Here is a 21156-nt window from a genome sequence, read left to right on the forward strand (position 1 = left end):
AGATTGAAACTAAATATTTTTTTGTTTCGAAGTTGAAATCAAGGCATATTCACTGCCAAAAGTCAGTTAAAAATTTTCCATATTATTCGTTATTTCTTATTTTATTCAAAGTTTTTGGTCATATTCCAAATTTTCTCTCAAACCGTATACTTTTTTCAGTACAGATACTATTTATTTACCTCATGATATGCTGCAAAACCTAATTAATCACGAATTTCTAATTTTATGTACTCTTGTCTCCGATTGTACCTCCCAAACATCCTTAACTTTGCCAGTAACGACTTCTGGGTATAACGGCGAAATTACAGTGGTCCGTTCGTTGTCGTTATATCCGAAATCCACTGTATTTCACTTTTTCTATCAATTTGGTGTCTTCTTGTTCCATCCAAGCCTCATTTCTCCTTGTCCTTTGCCGTTCGTCTTATGGTTCATATTAATGATTCAAAACAGAAGTTTGTATCTGATTTTTTTTTCCTTGAACTTAAATTTTTGATATCCCGATATTTCACGAACAGCACTCTCAATCCATTTCCATTGAAACATGGTAGTTTCCGTTGGAGATGGCATTTTGCATTACTCGGCATATCACTGGAAGCTTTCTGTTTGATTTAATCAAATACATTCGAAAAGATTCATGACTTTCGAAGACTCGTATATTCGAACATAAATGTAGCTTTAGCGTACTTTGGCTTCCATTACTTGAATGCCGCGTTATGTAACCAAACGTCGGCACCGGCTTCAGATTCCTATCGATCTAAAGGTGTTTAGTACAGAAGTTTCTCTTATTTGAATTGAACAAGCTGAGAACGTAATATTTCCTGGCAAACTCGACGAAAAACGCAAGAGAGAAAACATTTCAAACATTCAAAAATACTATACATAGGTACGTGCTCGCTATTACCGCTACTGGGTACTATATCTACTTTGAGAAGACACAAAATATTCTTGAGATAAAGTTGAATGTTTTAGTCTCATGGTAAAAAGATATAACTACTATCCTAAAGGATCTCAAAGTTTATAACATAGGGTACTACAGTACGTTGACCTTTTTGTCGTTAGAAACCATTATTAATAAGCCTTTAATAAAAGGAAGTCACTTCTATGCTCGCGAACGGTTAATTTAGAAATTCGAAAAAGGTTGTTGAAGGTGTATGTTTGGAGCACGGCATTATACGGGTGCGAAACATGGACAGTGGGCGCGGCGGAAAAGAAAAGGTTAGAAGCGTTCGAAATATGGTGTTATAGGCGGATGATGAGGATATCGTGGGTAGAAAAGGTTAGAAATGAAGAGGTATTGGAAAGAATAGGAGAACAGAGGACTCTATGGAAGTCAATAAAAAATAGGCGAGATAGGTTGGTAGGACACCTTCTCAGGCATGAAGGTCTAGTCAGAGACATATTAGAGGCAGAAACAGGAGTTAGGAGGGGTAGAGGTAGACCTAGATTAGATTACTGTTCGCAAATAGTTAAGGATGTGGGCTGTTCTAGTTTTAGGGAAATGCGAAGTTTAGCTCAGGATAGGAAAGAGTGGAGGTACGTGTCCAACCAGTCTTAGGACTGACGACCTTATGATGATGATGAAGCAAAGTCAATCCTTTGTTTGTCTCTAACTAGTCCTTTATCTATCATCTCTCTCCTTATCCTTATTAACTTCTATGCTTTTCTCTGTTCTCCTAAATTTTCTCATTTCTAACCTATGCGCACTATTTTCATTATGTGATGGATATAACATCGCATCTCAAACGTTTTTTTCCACATTTGACATATCAACGAGTTTCTTTTACAATTTTTGTTGGTTTTAGACAAGTGCAAACCACAATTTTTAGAATATTACTTATTATGTTTTCTTCGTGTCAACGTATATTAAAACGATATTCTTATTGTTTCAGAGCATGGCTTCTGGTTTTTGGACTGCGTGCGATGCCTTGAGCGACGCAGTTTTCCTGATGGACGTCGGGGTTCAATTGCGTACCGGTTATTTGGAACAAGGCCTTATGGTCTACGATTCTCATAAATTAGCAGGCCACTACTTACGATCGCGTGCCTTCTTGCTTGATTTAGCCGCTCTAACGCCCCTAGATTTGCTCCAGCTCAGGCTTGGTACACAACCTCTTCTCCGTTTCCCGAGATTCTTAAAGGTGAGTGAGTGACAACTTTTCGTAAAATATTAATTTAACATCGAAATGCTACTTCCTGATTTGGAACAGGATTAACACTTGTAATAGGCTAAATTATTCTTGATTTACATTTAATTTCTTCCCTATTTTTTCTAATGAAGTCTAGAATCATCGATTTTGATATAATGCCTTGTTGTTGGCTCTCTGGATTTAAGCTTTTTTGGCAATCAGTCATTGTATCACAGAATTCATTCCCAATTAACCAGTGATTTCGATCTTATTCGATCTCGACAGCTATAGACAGCTCAAACAGAATTTTGGCCAAACTACTACCTTTAGTAGTAGAGATAGAGCGAATTTAAAGATAGGAGACGAAAAGTGTCTGATTTTCAGTATCTAGGAAGTCAGATAAGACAGGACGGAAAGAATAGTAAAGCGATAAAGCAGAGGATAGCACACAGTTGACTCGCCTATAAGAAAAAGAAGTCACTTCTACGCTCGCGAACAGTTAATTAAGAAATTCGAAAAAGATTCTTAAAGATGTATGTTTAAAGCGCGGCGCTGTACGGGTGCGAAACATAGACGGTGAGCGCGGCGGAAAATAAAAGGTTAGAAGCGTTCGAACTGTGGTGTTACAAGCGAATGATGAGGATACCGTGGATACAGAAGGTTATAAATGAAGGGGTATTAGAAAGAATAGGGGAATAAAGGACTCTATGGAAGACAATAATAAAGAGGCGAAATAGGTTGGTAGGACACCTTCTCATGAAGGGCTAGTCAGAGATATATTAGAGGTAGAAGAGGAATAGAGGTAGACCTAGATTAGATTACTGTTCGCAAATAGTTAAGGATATGGGATTTCTAGTTTTAGGGAAATGCGAAGATTAGCTCTGAATAGGAAAGAGTGAAGGTGCATGTCCAACCAGTTTTAAATCTGGCCACCTTATAATGATAACTACCTAACTAACACAGTGGTTTACAAACACATTTTATGGGAGCTGATGCTTTCTGTACCGGGCCTAAAAGCCATTGTCAGTTGTAAATACTTCTTAACGTTTCCCTAGCACCAGTGGCTAACTTCTCCAGAAGTCCTTCCATCTCCAATGCTGGATGTGGACCACAGATGGAAAGACCTCTGAAATAGTTCGTTACTCGTACTAGCGAGCAACTCCAACTAACAACGACCTTTAGATCTGAATCAGGATAGCATCAGTTCACCTACTGGCCACGAAAGCCATTACTAATTTGGCATTTTATGAAATTCAAAAATGTTCAAAATGGTCGATGAGGATATCGACATGTCGAACCGAATGCATGGCGTAGTAGACTGCTGTTAGAACTGTCTACGAAGTACTGACAAGATCCAATGGGATCATAATAACGATCCATGTTTGATCATCATGAACCATTCCAATCACGTAGCAGTTTGGCAGGTCGAAATCTTTATGGACCTTGCCAAACATCTCCAAATCTCATAAAATGCAACAATTGTCTGTAGATTCCACTGTGTTTGCAGTACACAATTCATTGGACAAGTGATTACATAAGTGGGTTCACTTCTGCCTTCAATCATCGGATCTCGTCTTTGCCGTCCTCATTCTTTACATTCAATTAATCAAAAACAGCATCGTTTTGATGTACTTGCTGTCACTTGTTGTAAGATATAATTAGAAAGAAGCCAATGACTTATTTGCCTTTGAAATCGCCCATTTATTTTGTCGTCTCTTCTACTCACTGTAGAAATAATAAGTTTTCTAGAAGCGCTTGTCCGGTGCTTGAGCTTAGCGTGCAGATTTATCTCTTTTAGTTCTTGTAATAAAATGGTGGGTTCTAAGCTTTATTATATTCATGAAATATTCATGAAAAGCGGCGGATAATTCGTGGCCCATTACTTCAATTTTGTATCGTTATTTCTCACGCTTTTATATATGTCGATGACAGCCAGAAAATTTCCCGTCCCTCGGGAACGGTCTATTATATCGCGAAGCGAAATCGCATTTGGTTAGGACAAGGTCTAGGACACCAATCTATCATCATTTTTTCGAATGTTTCGTCAGGTCCGTTTTTATCTTCGAACGAAATGTCCGACTCATCTTGCGTGTCTTCGGACTCCTTCCGTCTCATGATTTATTGACACGTACGATCGCGTCAGCATGTGTGTGTATATATACGTGTCCGAACCTCGATATCCAATAAAGGGAAACGTATATAAAGCCTCGGGGCCCATTTATATTTATTATAAAGTGGCGTCAAAATAAGGAAAATTGATTATTCACCGCAACATTACATACATATGTCATAAATGTCAGCATGGGAGGTCAAGGATCATCCTGTGACCATACATTATATTTGCAGTTTTCAAGATCCTTACGAAAACGCTCAGTCCACAAGGGAAAGGGCAGTTTTCTTTAGTGGATTATTTGCATAAGCAATCCTCAACATTTAATCAATTTCCCGCTGTTTTCTTCAAGTTTCACAAGAATTTTATCATTGAATGAGTTGTCACTTTATCAGTTGATCACTCTCCCTCGTTTATAAGAGTAAAAATGGCAAATTTTTACTAAGAAAATGTTCTGTTTACTTGTACGTTTTCTACTATTACTCTAAGGAGTACTATTCATAGCGTGCTGATGAGAACAAAGTTCGAAATCACGCTGCATTTTGAACAACTTTGAAATTTTTAACACAGTTTACAACGCGTAGCACTAAAATTCGTGGAAGAACCTCAAGGATTCTTCGTAAGGGTTCATTTTTATTATTATGACTTGGAATTCGAAAAAAAAACAAGTGTCGACTTTTGTTTTCTTTGTTTCAGGTTTACCGTTCCGTAAAGTTCTACTACATCGTGGAATCTCGCACAGTGTGGCCGAATCTATGGAGAGTGGTAAACCTGATCCACATCCTTTTGATTCTTGCTCATTGGTTTGGTTGCTTCTACTACCTCCTCTCCGAAGCCGAAGGCTTTCAGGTAATGATTAATTCCTTCGTATATTTGCCTTGGAATGCGTATGAGAGATCGCGGAATGTCATTATCCCTAATTATCCTTGTGTAAACCTGTTAATGGGGAATTAAACGGCGTTGACATCGAAAGTGTTAATGTGAACAGGGGTGGAACTAATTCGGGGTGAAATTGCGAATCGATTGCCCAATATAATAAACAATATTCGCTGGAGTGATTCAAGGTAGGTACCTAACCCATATTTGTCAGAAAATTAGACGCCTAATCCATAAAATTGATGGTAAAGTGGAATCTCTTCATACTTTATTTAATAAACTATTAAGGAGAACAAGTTAAATTTTCATCAGGGTTAATTACGGCTATGAACATATCTAGTGATGAAACGCAAACAAGCAATGAAACATTAGAATCCTATTGTTTTCGGTTTTTTTTATTTCTTACTAGCTTTTCCCCGCGGCTTCGCTCGCAGAAATTAAAATTGTTTCTCCATAAAACCTTTTAAATTTCAATTCACCATTACAACGTTTTAATTTTATGTAATGTCGCCATCTTAGATTTCAAATACAAACGTAGCAACAACATCTCATCCTTAAGGGTTGATTTTTAAAAATTGCCAAAACACGTATTTGCTTAATTTCAACAATGAGCAACCTTCGAGTAAATCCGAGTACAAATAAAATCTACCCCATGGAAACGTAGCAACCTCTTTTCATTTGATTAATAATATCAAACGGCATATGTGTCAAGTTTCAAGTAAATTCAACCACAAATAAGGTTTGTCCCAAACAAAAATTGCAACACCTTTTTACCCCACCCTCCTTTGGAGGTTGAAGTTATTTGAAATTAAATGGGAGACCATTAAGACCAAGTTTCAAGTAAATCTGACCACAAATACTATACATTCCATTTAAACATTACAACTCCTCTTCATCACTCCTTCACCCCAATAGAGATTACAATCATAGAAACTAATCCATTATAAATTCAATACTTAACGGACAAATTTTATTACCCCTAAATCCCGATGTTTTGAAAATTTCGCCCCTATTTGTCCACCTGGAGAAATTTTTTTGTATTTTCTTGTACTACTTGTAGTAAAAATGTGAACCATTATTGTATAATGTATATATANCTCGTGGAACGTTATAAAAAGTATCCTATGTCCTTCTCCCGGTTGTAAGCTACCTCCCCACCAATTTTCAGCCGAATCGGTTCAGCCGTTCTTGAGTTATAAATAGTGTAACTAAAACGACTTTCTTTTATATATATATAGATTTCAAATAGTCACTTATATGCTATTCAAGGTCAGTAAATGCTAATAGCTTAAACGGGGTAAATCCCTCATGCCATTTTGGGTCTTGTAGACTAATAATCTGTAGTCCCAAAACATACTGCTCGTCGTATGACCGATTATTGTTCTATTATTGGGTCACATAAATAAAAAACTTTCCTATAACTCGTCAAAATTCCTACCTATGGATTAAATATCAGCTTTTATTATTATTGGTATGGTAAAAAATCATATACGCAAGCTTGAAAAGTAAGTACGACATCCCGCCCCCGGGATTTGTCACCCTTGCCTTCGGCCCGGATGGCAATTCACACCTGGGAGAGATCACTACACTCTCTTCCCTTGGTGCGTTGTAAAGTACTCAATAGATTTTCTCTGCTGTCATTATGTTCTGTTTTTTTATCTATTTTTTTTTTGTTCGATGTCAGGGCGCTATTTGAAAAGTGTGTCTATATAAACGAAAGATCGATATGAGGAACGAAAACAGTTTAAATGGAACTAGATAAAGGACATGTACTCCATTTACTCACTTTACAAACTATTTTCTACCTTGAAATCAAGCCATTTGGTTATGTCGATAAATTACCTGATTTTAAAGAATGCGTTTACAATTAGGATATGCCTTTTTTGTGTAATTATTTTTTTTTATGGTTAATAATGCTCAATTATTACTTTTTGAAGGGCTAAAACGGGTTACAGAGCTGATTCAGTTTATACTATAGAAAAATGGCAATGTTTTTATTATAGTAGCTAAAGATTTCTTAGTGGAAGTCAAATAGTAAAGTGTTTTTTATTTGTACTCTTTTAACAGTAGTCGTATGTCTTGTAAAGGGTTTTTATATCGATGGGTACGACTGGGGATCGATTTGTTGCATGGTTATTGTGCAAAAAATCTCTTAATGGAAAGAAAAATGCTACAAATAATCCGACAAATCCTATATCAAATCCTGTACTCTGACCAATTACTTAATACGTGCATAGGTACAACTAGAATCTCTAGAGTCTTACTCAGTGTTTTGTACGTATTATGGTGTCACTTTTGTTTAATCTAACCATCAATTATCAAACAACTCAATGTAAGAAAACTCCTAATGGGTTTTTTTTAATTGTAATCATTGTTAAGTATACTGGGGCTTTTCTTTTACAACTGCAGTTTGATTACCACATTCAGAGTCCCAAATGAGTAAGAGATGCAGATTAAACTCTGTTATTTCTATACTACGAAACTTTGGAGTTTTACTATGTGTGGTTTTCCGTTACTTTCACTGTAGCAATTTTTGCTTCCAATTTTTATGGGGTATCTCTGATTGTTGTTTTGTTGGTCATATATCCGGGATCGCTGAATCAATGTGAGCTACGAAACACAGTCGAACTAATTATATGATACCAACTTGAATTGGTCACCCATCCAGGAAGTAACCAATGAAATCGTTGCTGCACTTCGATACCGTTTGACCCGTATCGAAACGACTCCTCAATACACCTAATCAGAAGCAACTTGTGAAGAAATGAAGCAGGTGTTTCGTTAATTCAATCTTATATCTGATCTTCAAACATAAACATGTTTATTACCATCTCATTGGAGCTATCAGTTTTTATAATAATTTTTCAATGGAAAACATCTATCGAGAAAGAAAAACAGACCAAATAATTCGTCTAAATATGCGGCTTTTTGTTAAAAAATGAGTATACACGGTAGCGTTGAGTTTCCGAAGGAGTTCACGGAGCTACGTAGAGCGGCACAGCTCAATGATATATAGGATACTGCAAGTCCCAAAAGCAGAGATTCAGGGAATTCCTTTGGTCTTCTCAGTACTCAGCACAGGCTATAGGACGGCTGTCAAAATTCGATTTTACATAAGGAGATCAGCGTCGGGTGAACACACCAAAATATCATAATAATAAACTAGAGATGCCCAATGCTTCGCTTTTGCTATTCGAGTTAGTATCGATTCACTGTAAAATCTTCGTATCATCATCCTATCCTATTTTAGGTAATTCTTTAAACATCCTGTATACAATTATATGACATGAGTATTTGTTTTATAGAATGCATGCGTGTTCGTTAGTCCCATATGAGCTTCAGTTGTGCCGATTACACGTTTGAATAAATGTTTTCATGCGACAAAACGTATTGCAAATGTGCAGGATGCATCAGCGTTCATTAGTCGCACGTTTCCGCAAGAACGAAATGGATCAGACGAACAACTTTCGCGAATGTACCGCCCGATTTTGCATACTTTATCGAAATATATTCGTTCCTAGTTGCATTAGTAACAACTAATAGCGGTGGCTGTGGAAATAGTTAAATTGAAATATTATCGGCAATGCAGACGCGAGCGAATTTTTCGGTTAAATTCAGGATGTGAGATAAAAATTGGAGCGTTGTATGGGAAAGTAAAAGAATGTATCAACCGAAAAGGAAATTTTGATTTTTGATACTATGATGTACTTCAATACCGAAGTAGGTACATTGGATAAACAATGTTCCCAAATTAAGAATAATTTGGGAGGATTTGGGTTGAAAGAAAGTGGTCTAAATGAACTGTAAGGTCTGGACACTTGGTCGGTAACTGCGGCTGACATCATCAACGATATTGGGTTGACAATTTGGACGAGGTCATATAGCTCGAGCCCGATGGGATTAAAACTCAAAACGTAGCTCAAGAGGAACGCAATGATGATGGTCCTCTCTGGTGGAATCATCAAATTGAAGAGAAAAACTTTTTATTTTGCTTTAACTTCGTTGATACCGTAACCTCATGGTAATTAACAGTAACTATAAGCATTCTTCGACTCATACATTTATTGAACATGTTCTTTATTTGCTGACAAGCATCCACAACCAAACATATTTAGGTGTTGTTTAGAAATTCGGAAAAGATTGTTAAAGCGCGGCGCTGTAAGGGTGCAAAACATGGACGGTGGGCGTAGCGAAAAAAAAAGGTTAGAAGCATGCTAATAAAGAAGATACCGTGGATAGAGAAGGTTAGAAAGAATAGACGAACAAAGGTCACTATGGAAGCCAATAAAAAATAGGCGAGATAGGTTGATATAGTTGGAACACTCAAAATTGGTATAGTTCACAACAAGTTATCTGTGAGAATGGACGTATCTTCTTTCTTGTTTCCACTTGGGGCTGCATTTTGAACACGCTTTTATTAAGTTACGAAATGCTTCATAAGTAGTAGAAACAAAGTGAAAAGAGATAACCGAATAATAGTAAACGGTGCACCGGTTACAGGTTGCTTAGGTACATAAAAAATCAGGGTCGGCTTTACAACTGCTACGTTGAAATTATATTTTGCATCTTTTTCTGTTACATATTAATTGGTGTAATGTTATTTCTTTTTCTTTATTGGTGTCCGCTGCAATTCCTACCTGACATCTCCTTTCTATGTTCACGATATTCCATACAACTTTTGTCATGAGTAAAAGTAGGCGTTCTATCAGCAACCGCTCTGTTCTAGGTACTAAGTTGAAAGAAGAAAGTAAACGCGATAGTTTCATTACGGACTATGCCAATTTTAAACGTCCCAACTATAAGACACATTCTCCTTCTCAGTCATGAAACTGAAACAGGAGTTATGACGAGTGGAGATAGATTAGATTATTGATCACAAACAGTTAAAGATGTGAGATGTTCTAGTGCTAGGGAAATGCGAAGATTAACTCACGATAGCAAAGAGTGGAGGTATGGATGACGACTTATAGTGATGATAACAAGGTCATCCGCACCTGCTTCCGTTTCCACCTACCTTTGCCACTTCCGACCAACGGCCTCCTCATCTGGGAATTTCCCGAAATGTTTTAAAAATTAAAAACAAATTTCGGATAGTTTGTTTCTTATGTGTTTTTGTTTCTTTATTAACTGTAATATATTTTATTTAGAATAAACCATTTTCCAAAATGTCTAACAACGAAGGTTTTTTTTTATATAGGTAACGATCTCATATCTACGCTCGCAATTCTAGTAAACTGCTGCTTTAATCTGACTTATTTATTTTTGTGACTTGCTGAGCTCATATTTCATTACTTAGATTAGTACTTTGCCGTTTTATATTCGTTTAGGGAGACTGGGTTTATCCGTACCGTCCTGGAGATTATGCCACCCTAACACGCAAGTACCTGGGATCATTATATTGGTCCACCCTCACGCTTACCACCATCGGAGATTTACCGACCCCCGAAACAAATGCTGAGTGAGTACCATAATTACTACGATTACGATTTCCTACGCAAGCCGTAAATAACGACTAAATTAGCATGCGCCTTATAGGCTCATTTAATATTTTATAACCACTTGCGTAAGGATCCCGAAAATATCGTGCTGCGAGCATACGAGGAATCTTAACCGCACATTAAAGTTTAATTTTACTAAAAATACTCAATGTTTAGAGCAGTGATTCTCAACCTTTTTTCGGTCACGGCACACTTTTAATAATTTAAAAATATGACGGAACACTAACAATTATGTAAATTAAAAAAACATTGTCAAACAATTGTTATATACATCGTTTAGTTTCTGTAGCGATGTGACCTTCAGTTTGACCGGCGCAAAGTAGAAAAGAACAGCACTAGGCCAGAAAAGAAAGGATACAACTCTCGGACAAACTCTTAACCGGTGAAGAGCGTATAATCCGTACAGTACTGCACGGAAAAATTGACCATTTTATCCACTAAAATTGCGTTTATTGGTACCATTTACTACTGAAAATATCAACGAGATGTTTATTTATATTTGAAATTATATTGAAGGCTTTAACGCTTGTTTTCGACTCGCACTACTATTCATGATTGAACAAAACTTTTGGCAGGTACTGTATGAAAAGGTATGTTTAGTCAACAAGAGTCGAGAGTATAATGAGCTTTTTTCTCCCTACCTACGATTTTGCCAGCGTGCATCCAAGACGTTGGAAGGGGCAAATCGCTAGAGAAAGTAAATGAAGTATAGCTATATTTTGTAAAAATAGCAGACGATAATAATTTTCAATGGAATATAAAGTAAAATGGTATTACAAAGTAAAGAAAATGTTTATTAAATTTCATTTATTTTAAGTCTGGATCTTTTTTTCGTTATTATGATCGGACGCCCGGACTTAATTCTCCGAATTCTTTCAAAAACGAACGCATCCCTGCTGTATATCGGCCATTGGGATAGGATAAAATGAGAGGGTATATCTCCTTATCACTTCTATACGTGGGCTACGCTACTATATATTTCGGATTACTTCTCGATGCATAACCAGGCAGCAAAATACATTCTCCAAATGTCTCCTCCGCCATTTTACTGTATGCAAACGTAAAATTTGGCGTCACACTTCAAGAATCCCGCAGAACAATAAAGTGTCGCGGTACAGTGGTTGAGAATCACTGGTTTAGAGATTTCATTGGCGCTGTTTCTTAAATACAATACAGGGCTTCTGTCGGAGCTGTCTGCGACGCGCTGATGAGATCCAAAAAGATCGAAATCGCGATCCGCGTCTGACAGTTTCGACAGGATACAGACCACTTCGAATTATTTTATTCGATTATATGGCAACGTGCCTATCACGTTGAGGTGAGCTACGCCGGGATTCGTTTCAGCAAGTAGACATCCATATATTCAAATGGACCTTGTTGGAGCATACGTAATCCTAAAATGTAGCATCGTACTACAGATGGCGTTTACCGCGCCATTTGTGGTACTTATTTCATCGTGTATTACGTATATGGATTAAATTGCGTAAATAAAAAGAGGAAGATTGTAAGTGTCGTGTACAGTTTTTCGTGTTATCAACTGCGCCCGTGTCCCTGTTACAGCGTTGACAATGTTTTAGGGATATCGGCTCGGTGGATGGCCCAAGGTCCTTGCCGCGCCGGGGCATCAAGTCACGCCTACTACAATTCAGCACGAACCGAGGGTACGTGTGACAATTTTCATGTCGTCGGCAGCATCAACCCTTATCCCTTTTCATCATGCCCCTTTTTCTATCAATTTTATCAATAAATCAATCAAATCGCCATCCACACTCTCATTCACTCTCGTTTCTTTTTTTTATTCTTGTTATTACAATTTCTGTTTCTTTTTTTTGCTTTCTTGAAAAAAAAAATAATTAAAAGCCAACAAAAAAAAAGAAAAAGAAATTGTGAGAGTAATAGATAGTGTTGGACGTAGTAAAGGTGTTTCTGCTTCCGACGACATCATCTTCACGTTCATAACCCCTGAACAAGCAATCCCAGTCCGTAAATCCCAAAACAAGAAGTCCCATTGGCTTTGAGCCGCCGCGGCAGGACTGAGGGCTATCCCGTTATCTTGCTACGATATCCCGACGACGCTCGATGATGCCGAGCAGCGTCGCGACGCTGTCCTACGCCACTCGGCCAGTCCTGCTGCTGCGGCCCAACTTCTTTCCGCGCACGCGTAACAAATTGGAACCATTTTTTTTTAAGCTAACTGTACATTTAAAATATAAAATAATCATTTGATTTTACTGTCTTGAATCTGGAGATGTTTCAGTCTTGATGAATTATCTTTAAGTATAAGTTTTATTTACATAATGATGGTTGACAAATTTATTTCTTTTTAGGTATATTTTCACAATTGTCAGCTATCTTATAGGAGTTTTTATCTTCGCAACAATAGTAGGTGAGTTTTTGATTTTAAAAATATATTAGGATCAATCACTACGTTTTTATTCAATATACAGTAGACATTAGTACCTACTGTAAATATTATCGATTCCTTCACTTTAACAAATCTTAGATTTAATGTCATCTCTCATCTGGTTCAATATATATCGATCTCTCACAGCTTTAGAAATTGGTTCAGTTTTTTGCTCTATCATACAAATATTTTGCGAGATCATTTTTTGACGTCACAACGTCTTATAATTCGATGGAGCCAGCTGCACGCACGAAAAAACATGACTCATGCGGCGTTACCTCGCTCTGAGGCGTTCCATTTAAGGCTTGAAGTGCAAGCGAGAGCGCGGAACGAGCGACAAAGAGGCACAATCTGCCTCCGCGTTCGGCAGCTTTCGACATCTGTCTTTCTCCTACTTGAGTGAGCGATGCGTCCGCGTGGATAGCTGCTATACAATAATACCTCCTTCTCTATATCCATACAAAATATCTAACAAATAAAATTAAAATTTTCTTTTGAAAAATGAAACCATTCCATCAGTATTTTCTTACGACGTTGTCACGTTCAACTATCGTCAGTAAACCGACTTTACAGACAACCGATTTTTTTTAAGCCCGTAATTTAATCCTTGAATAACAAGCGATTTATGATATAGTCTAAGACATTTCACAAATTTATTGATAAAAGTATCTACAAAAATTATTGAGGACGTAGATTCAGAACAAAAAACTACTAACAGCTAATACAATCGGGAAAGTACCTACCAAATATATACAGGAGAATAGGGAAATTCATGCATTATTTCAATCAGCTAAAATCCTCATTAATTAAGTAAAAAAGTACAATCGTAAGCATCCAATTAACTAAATAAAATTTTAAGTATGCTACAGTCGCAGTCACGAAACACACATTTATTACTTAATAGAACAGATTCATTCGTTTTATTACGACAGTCATGTACTATAATTAAAGCAATTGTTTTATTAATTGTGTCGCAGGTCAAGTGGGAAACGTAATAACAAATCGCAATGCGAATCGTTTAGAATTTGAACGCCTTCTAGATGGAGCGAAAACATATATGCGACATCACAAGGTAGATTAATTAATTTAATTTAATTTAATTAACCCTTTATTCCCTCAAGAACATTACATTAATCTTTCAACAATTTAATCGGAAGATATAACTTCTTTGTACCTATGTAACAAAATTAATGATTATGTAAATAATTTGCATGACTTTCAAACGATCAGTGGACTATACAATTACAATATTTTTTGGTTTACCTATTTGTTCAGGTACCAGGAGGGATGAAACGCCGTGTCCTTCGATGGTATGATTATTCATGGTCAAGAGGGAGGATACAGGGGGGTGGTGACATAAATACTGCTTTAGGCTTATTGCCAGATAAACTGAAAACTGAGTTGGCCTTGCACGTTAATTTGAGTGTTTTAAAGAAGGTACTAAAATATCATTCTTTTGTTTGTTGACATTTTAAATTAGTTTTTTAAAATAATAAACAATATATAATACGGAACCCCGTATTTGTCCGTTACCGACAACGGACAGCATCCAAAATTCTAAGTTTCACATGCGTTCCAGAGCATCTTGAGTCATATTTGCAAATATTAAACCTTTATATACCTGATGTTAAGTTTGGAGGGGAGTGGCATTGGCATCTGATTGGTCGCACTGCTGGGTAACCCGTAGCAACGACCAATCATATTACAGTGTTCAACGTATAAAACCCAGAAACCAACTCGCCAATTATCACTTACAAAAAGTTTTAGCAAGAGTTATGTTGATATCGTTTAATTCAATCTTTCTTTTGAATTAACGTTAGCCTGAATGTTTCGTGTAATTGAATTTCAGGTTACAATTTTTCAAGAATGTCAACCAGAGTTTTTACACGATTTAGTTTTGAAAATGAAAGCGTACATTTTTACCCCGGGAGATTCGATTTGCAGAAAGGGCGAGGTGGCGAGGGAAATGTTCATTATTGCGGACGGAATATTGGAGGTTTTGAGTGAAAACGGTAAAGTACTGACCACAATGAAAGCCGGCGACTTTTTCGGCGAAATTGGAATCCTTAATCTCGATGGACTCAACAAGTAAGTGTGTTTTCCAAGGAAAATCGTAAACTTTTCCCTTATTGCCATTTTTATAACCAAAAGGATTCCAGAGATATCGTACAAAGTATTTTATTCAACTAGATGCAATATACGGTCCCTTGTCTAATATTCCTGACATTATAGGAATCTCTTTTCAGTTATATTGTGACAATTTCGTGGATTGTCGAGGTCAATGTCTTTAGAATGGCTCAACAGCGGTCAAAATTTTGAGGTGAACAGATAAAACTGTGCAATTTTTGAGCAATAACTTTTCATGAGCCAGGCGGTATTTTACTCACCTACTATTCGTTCTAAAGACATACGACAAGATATACCACCCAGTTCTGCTAACGTTGTGCACATAATCACTAATATATGTAGTAACTGATCTTTTCGATTATTTTTAATAGCATTATGGCAATCTCTTTTCAGTTCTATTATAAAAATTTAGTCGATTGTCGATCTTTTGAGGTCAATGTTTTTAGAAAGGCACAACAAATGTCAATAATTCGAGGTAAACGGTTAAAAGTATAAATTATGCAGCATCTGAGGGATACATTTTCATAAAATAGTTAAATTATATGTTTGATCTCCATTTCGTATTTTGTTCACCTGCTATTCGTTCTAAAGACATACGACATAGGATATAGCACCCAGCTCTGCTAGCGTTGTGCACATACTCACTAATATATGTAGTAACTGATCTTTTCGATTATTTTTAATAGCATTATGGCAATCTCTTTTCAGTTCTATTATTAAAAATTTAGTCGATTGTCGATCTTTTGAGATCAATGTTTTTAGAAAGGCACAACAGATGTTAATAATTCGAGGTAAACGGTTAAAAGTATGAATTATGCAGCATTTGTAGGATATATTTTCATAATATATGCGTTTAAATTGTTGATCTCCATTTCGTATTTTGTTCACCTACTATTCGTTTTAAAGATATATTGCTTAGAACTTAACGCCCAGTTCAGCTCGCGACATTTTCATTGGATTAACTTTGTTTGTAATTATTCTACTAGAAGCGCGATTATCGTTTTTAGGCGTACTGCGGACGTAAGATCGGTAGGTTATTCGGAATTGTTTTCGTTGTCCCGAGAGGACGTTTTGGCCGCGATGAAGGACTATCCGGAAGCTCAAGAGATCCTTCAGAACTTGGGCAGGAAACGGTTAATGGAAGTGAAGGCCTCGGCGAGACAGCAAGCTCATAAGGAACAAAAACCGGACCCTTTACCATTGGATAAAGGACTCGTTGGAAAAATAAGAAACGAGGCTAGGGTAAGTACAGAAACAGTTACTTATTATCTCTCTTTCCTTTGTCGGTACTCTTCGAATTATTGATCGTCACGGTCTCAGAAAAAGTGGAAAATCTTTAAGAGACAACGATTTCAAAGTCCGCAATAAATGACTGTAGTCATTTGCTGCGTTTTGAACACGCCCTTGTTAAGTTGGAAAATGCTTCATGAGTAGTACAGATGAAATAAAAAGAGATAACCGAATAATAGTAAGCGGTGATGCGGTTAAAAGTTCCTTAAAAAACAGGGTCGGCTTTATAACTGCCGGGTTGGAATTATATCTTTAAACAAGCGTCTTTAGTTTCCTAAATTCCTGATAATGCTCAACTTTCTTTAAAGTCCAATGGCGGCAACATGCTCAAATTCTGCTTGTATGTATCTCTTTCTATTACACATTAATTGGTATAATGTTGTTCCTTTTTCTTTATTAGTGTCCGCTGCAATTCCTACCTGGCATCTCTCTTGTATGTTTACAATATTCTCTACAACCGCTCTAGTCTTGTTAGCATCTCTTTCTGTTACACATTAATTGGTGTAATGTTATACCTTTTTGTATATTAGTGTCCGCTGCAATTCCTACCTAGCATCTCTCTTGTATGTTTACAATATTCTCTACAACCGCTCTAGTCTTGTTAGCATCTCTTTCTATTACACATTCATTGGTGTAATGTTGTTCCTTTTTCTTTATTAGTGTCCGCTGCAATTCCCACCTGGCATCTCTCTTGTATGTTTACAATATTCTCTACAACCGCTCTAGTCTTGTTAGCATCTCTTTCTGTTACACATTAATTGGTGTATATGTTATTCTTTTTTGTATATTAGTGTCCGCTGCAATTCCTACCTGACATCTCTTTTCTATGTTTACGATATTCCCTACAACATCTGTCATGAGTACAAGTAGGCGTTCTGTCAGGAACCGCTCTACTCTAGTTCATAAGTTGAAAGAAGAAGGTGAATGCGACAATTTTATTGGGGACTAAGCCAATTTTAAACATACCAACTATACCTACAAATAATTTTGTAGATATTTTTCAGTTACAGTTCGTAACTTATTTTGATTGGTTTTTGTGAGACAGCCTGTATATACATAAATATATATTAGGGCAAATTTAATCATGAACAAAAAACAAGCATAAGGCACGCCATTTCGCCAGTCATAAAAATTGTTTCCATCTTCGTTTTACACATCTTTGAATCTTATTTGAGATAATTCATTTGGAAAGTTAGGAAGTCGTTATTCGCTGATAGCTTTTTGAGAGGAAATTTCTTACAGAAAACTCCTTTTCCATCTATTTTGCGTTTTTCATTATTCAAATTGAAAGAAATTTTGTTTTTACTAGCGAACAGTTTCTGTTTAAATGCGTCTCATAAATTTTCATTTTAGTTTTATATCCGGTAGAATCCGGCCCTAAAGGAAGCTGGATCCCATTCAGACGAATTTTTTTTTTTACTACGGCAGAAATTTTCCCTGGAGGTATAATTTATAGAGTAAACTGCCTAGCGATATTATTATTCATTTAAATAAATTATTACAAATAATGTTCCAGTACAGAAAATATTACTTCCGGATTTTTTTTTGTTTTATATATACGAACAATATTTAAAGGATAAATATAATTATAATAATGTTTTAGCTTTCCTAAGAATTTACCTAATGATAATGCAAAATACCTATTCAAATTCAAACATTTTTTTGTTTGCATATTGCATAAAAAAGCATGCTAGCAATTCAGAAGCAATGTAGTGCACCATATATCAAATTAGGGGTCTCGCGTCTTAACTTTCTAAGTTCATTAAAAAAGAACGCGGTGCAACTGGCCACACGGCTCACGGATGCGCGCCATATCAATTAATGTATTTTACGGAATTTATCGTCGGCAGAGATATAAGCATGTTGAGTACATGTAATTTAAAAACAATCTAGGGCCTAAAAAAAGCGATCAGAAAAACTAGAAACCATCACAGACGTTCTACCACCGATGAAGCCATGGAGTTGCAACCACTTCACGCTAAAGAAGAAAACAACAATAAAAGCGTTTTGAAACGGATGTCGCGTCTTAAATCCAATTCTAGTCAAGAAGATCCAAACAGTTCAGTGGAACACCCTCCCTCGGTTGCTGAAGGAATTGTATCTCCACTTGGAGCTGGTCTTCCATTACTTTCCAGATTAAGGTAGGTAAATCACTCACTCACCTCCTCTCTAAAACTAGAACATCCCACATGCTTAACTATTTGCGAACAGTAATGTAAAATACTCCACTTAACTCTTGTTTCTGCCTCTAATATGTCTTTGACTAGAACTTCATGCCTAAGAAGGTGTCCTACCAACCTATCTTGCCTATTTTGTATTGACTTCCATACAGTTCTCCCGTAGGAAAAATTTCCATTGCACTGCAATGGGAATCAATGGAAAATTTGTAAATTCCATTCAAACCCATTTGGCATAAATGGAAAAATAATTGTTTCCATTTACAATAATTCCATTAATATTTACATAGGAAAAAGTTCCATTGATTTTCAAAGGGAACCAATGCAAAATTTATAAATTCTATTTAAAACCATTCAATATAAATGGAAAAAAAATTGGTAAAGCAAGTTGTAAAAAAAATCTCATATTTCATCTTGATTAAAACGAATGTCATTTAATTACCACTAACAATAATTAAAGGTAAAAAATAAAGAATTGACACTAGAATTTCCAGTGGGTTCAGGAATGGAAGTTCCAATGGAACGCAACGGAAATCCCATTGCGTTCAGCAATAGATATCCCATTGAGTTCGGGAATTTCACTAAAATTCTATTAGAAATTCTATTCATCCTATTGGCATTTCTCCATTTAATACCATTAATTATTATCAGTAGTAATTAAATGACATTTTTTTAATGGAAATAGAATGGAAATTTTTCCTACGGACTCTGTTCTCCTATTATTTCTACTGCCTATTCATTTCTAGCCTTCTCTATCCACGGAATCCTCATCATTCGCCGGTAACACCACATTTTGAACGCTTATAAACTTTTCTTTTCCACCGCGCCCACGATCCGTTATTTTAAGCATCCCTTTCAATATCAAACATTATATACAACTATTTATTTATAAGAAAACTTTGCGTAAAAAATCCCAAAAATTTTCCGTGTGAAACATTTCGAACTGTGGTTTTCTTTGGTAAGGCTGCTAAAGGAAAAGCAAGAAAATGAAGGAAAAGTTGGAGGTGGTGGATTTGCAGCATTCACTCGAAAAGTTATATCGCCGCCTCCGCCAGCCGCACCAGTCAAGAGTCCTCCCAAAACTGAGGACGACAACTTGGATCCCACAAACACCAACCTGCCTTTCCTCCAAAGGATCCTTCTCCTCAAAAACAAGGAGGAACAAAATGTCCAACAACAACACAGTAGTCTGCCCACGAGTCCAACGACTACCATGCAAATGGTTGCAGTTACCAGAACCATATCCTCAGGTAAGTTTAGCAGTTAAGGTAGTGTTAGTAAGATAGAGTTATTACATTATCTTTAATATTTCGGCAGATATATCCTCCTAAACATTTAGTCCTCAATTTCAATTGTAATACAATATCAAAATTATCGAAAGGGTACATCATAGGTAGACGATTCTCAAATTGTAAGTCAGCGAAAGGCGATTTTCGGTTTACTTCAACCCAGGGGATGTCGCTTCAATTCAAAATAACCAGAACCAAAACTTTTAGAGATTTGATTCATTCAAAATTAACTTTATCGTATTCATGAAGATACGAGTCAATTGCTGGTGAAGGAACGTTTGTGCTACCTTTAATGGTTCGTCAAATATACCATCTTCCCTTACGATTTAGTCCTCGATAATAACACGATGTCAAAACTTTCGACAATGGTAACTCCGAAGCGTTAGATCATAGAAAGATGATTCTCGGATTGCTTCAATCTCTGGAGTCTCTAAAACGTTTTAATGGTACTGATTCGAACCTTTCAGGCCAAAACTATGAAACTAAAATGAGGATAAATAGTAAGAGTTGGATCGACTGTCAAAATAGATTTAAACCCTATTTGAAATTTAATTTTCAAACTGAAGGTTATCTCAGAAGACCAGTCTTGGTTTTAAACATTTTCAAATCAAGACCAAGAGACTGTTAGACAATATTAGGAAGTTATCTTTATTATACTATAGAGTTGTTTGGAAAGTCATTTCGTTTTTTTTTGTGAAAATGAAAGACAGTTTTCGTATAATAAACAAATACTTTATTAAATTATATATTGACCGTTCTGGTCCAACACCTTTTGCCATCTTTCTGGTAGTAGCATAATTCCACGCTCATAAAATTTTTGGTCTTTGCTGGCAAAAAACTGATCGAGGAGGTTTTTGACCTCCTCATTTGAGGTGAAGGTTTTACCGTCTAAAAAATTTTGGAGTGACCGGAACAAATAATAATCCGATGGTGCCAGGTCTGGAGAATATGGTGGGTGTAGCATTGTATCCCATTCAAGCTGTAAAAGCTTTTGGCGAGTGACCAAACTTGTGTGAGGTCTCGCGTTGTCTTGGTGAAACACTACACCTTTCCTGTTGATTAGTTCTGACCTTTTCTGTTGAAGTGCATCATTCAGTTTGTCCAGCTGATGACAGTAGACTTCCGAATTAATCGTTGTGTTATCCGGTAAAAGCTCAAAAAAAACGATTCCTTTAAAATCCCACCAAACAGACAGCATCACCTTTTTTTGGTGAATATCGGCTTTGGAAATGGTTTGAGCCGGTTCATCTTTTTTGCTC

General features: G+C 36.5%; 1 protein-coding gene across 1 annotated transcript in view; it reads left to right on the top strand.

The window, feature by feature from the left end:
• The window catches only part of LOC108741966, a 49763-nt gene that overhangs the window by 22760 nt on the left and 5847 nt on the right, over window positions 1-21156 (top strand). Inside the window, exons 4-14 of the mRNA XM_025975211.1 lie at window positions 1890-2138; window positions 4933-5085; window positions 10440-10570; window positions 12188-12271; window positions 12938-12996; window positions 13992-14086; window positions 14290-14451; window positions 14864-15102; window positions 16149-16383; window positions 18325-18572; window positions 19572-19858. Of these exons, the coding sequence (XP_025830996.1) occupies window positions 1890-2138; window positions 4933-5085; window positions 10440-10570; window positions 12188-12271; window positions 12938-12996; window positions 13992-14086; window positions 14290-14451; window positions 14864-15102; window positions 16149-16383; window positions 18325-18572; window positions 19572-19858 (1942 nt within the window). The remainder of the gene's footprint in view (window positions 1-1889; window positions 2139-4932; window positions 5086-10439; window positions 10571-12187; window positions 12272-12937; window positions 12997-13991; window positions 14087-14289; window positions 14452-14863; window positions 15103-16148; window positions 16384-18324; window positions 18573-19571; window positions 19859-21156) is intronic.

Source organism: Agrilus planipennis, unplaced genomic scaffold (genome assembly GCF_000699045.2).
Source record: "Agrilus planipennis isolate EAB-ADULT unplaced genomic scaffold, Apla_2.0 scaffold69, whole genome shotgun sequence".
Taxonomy (NCBI): Eukaryota; Metazoa; Arthropoda; class Insecta; order Coleoptera; family Buprestidae; genus Agrilus; species Agrilus planipennis.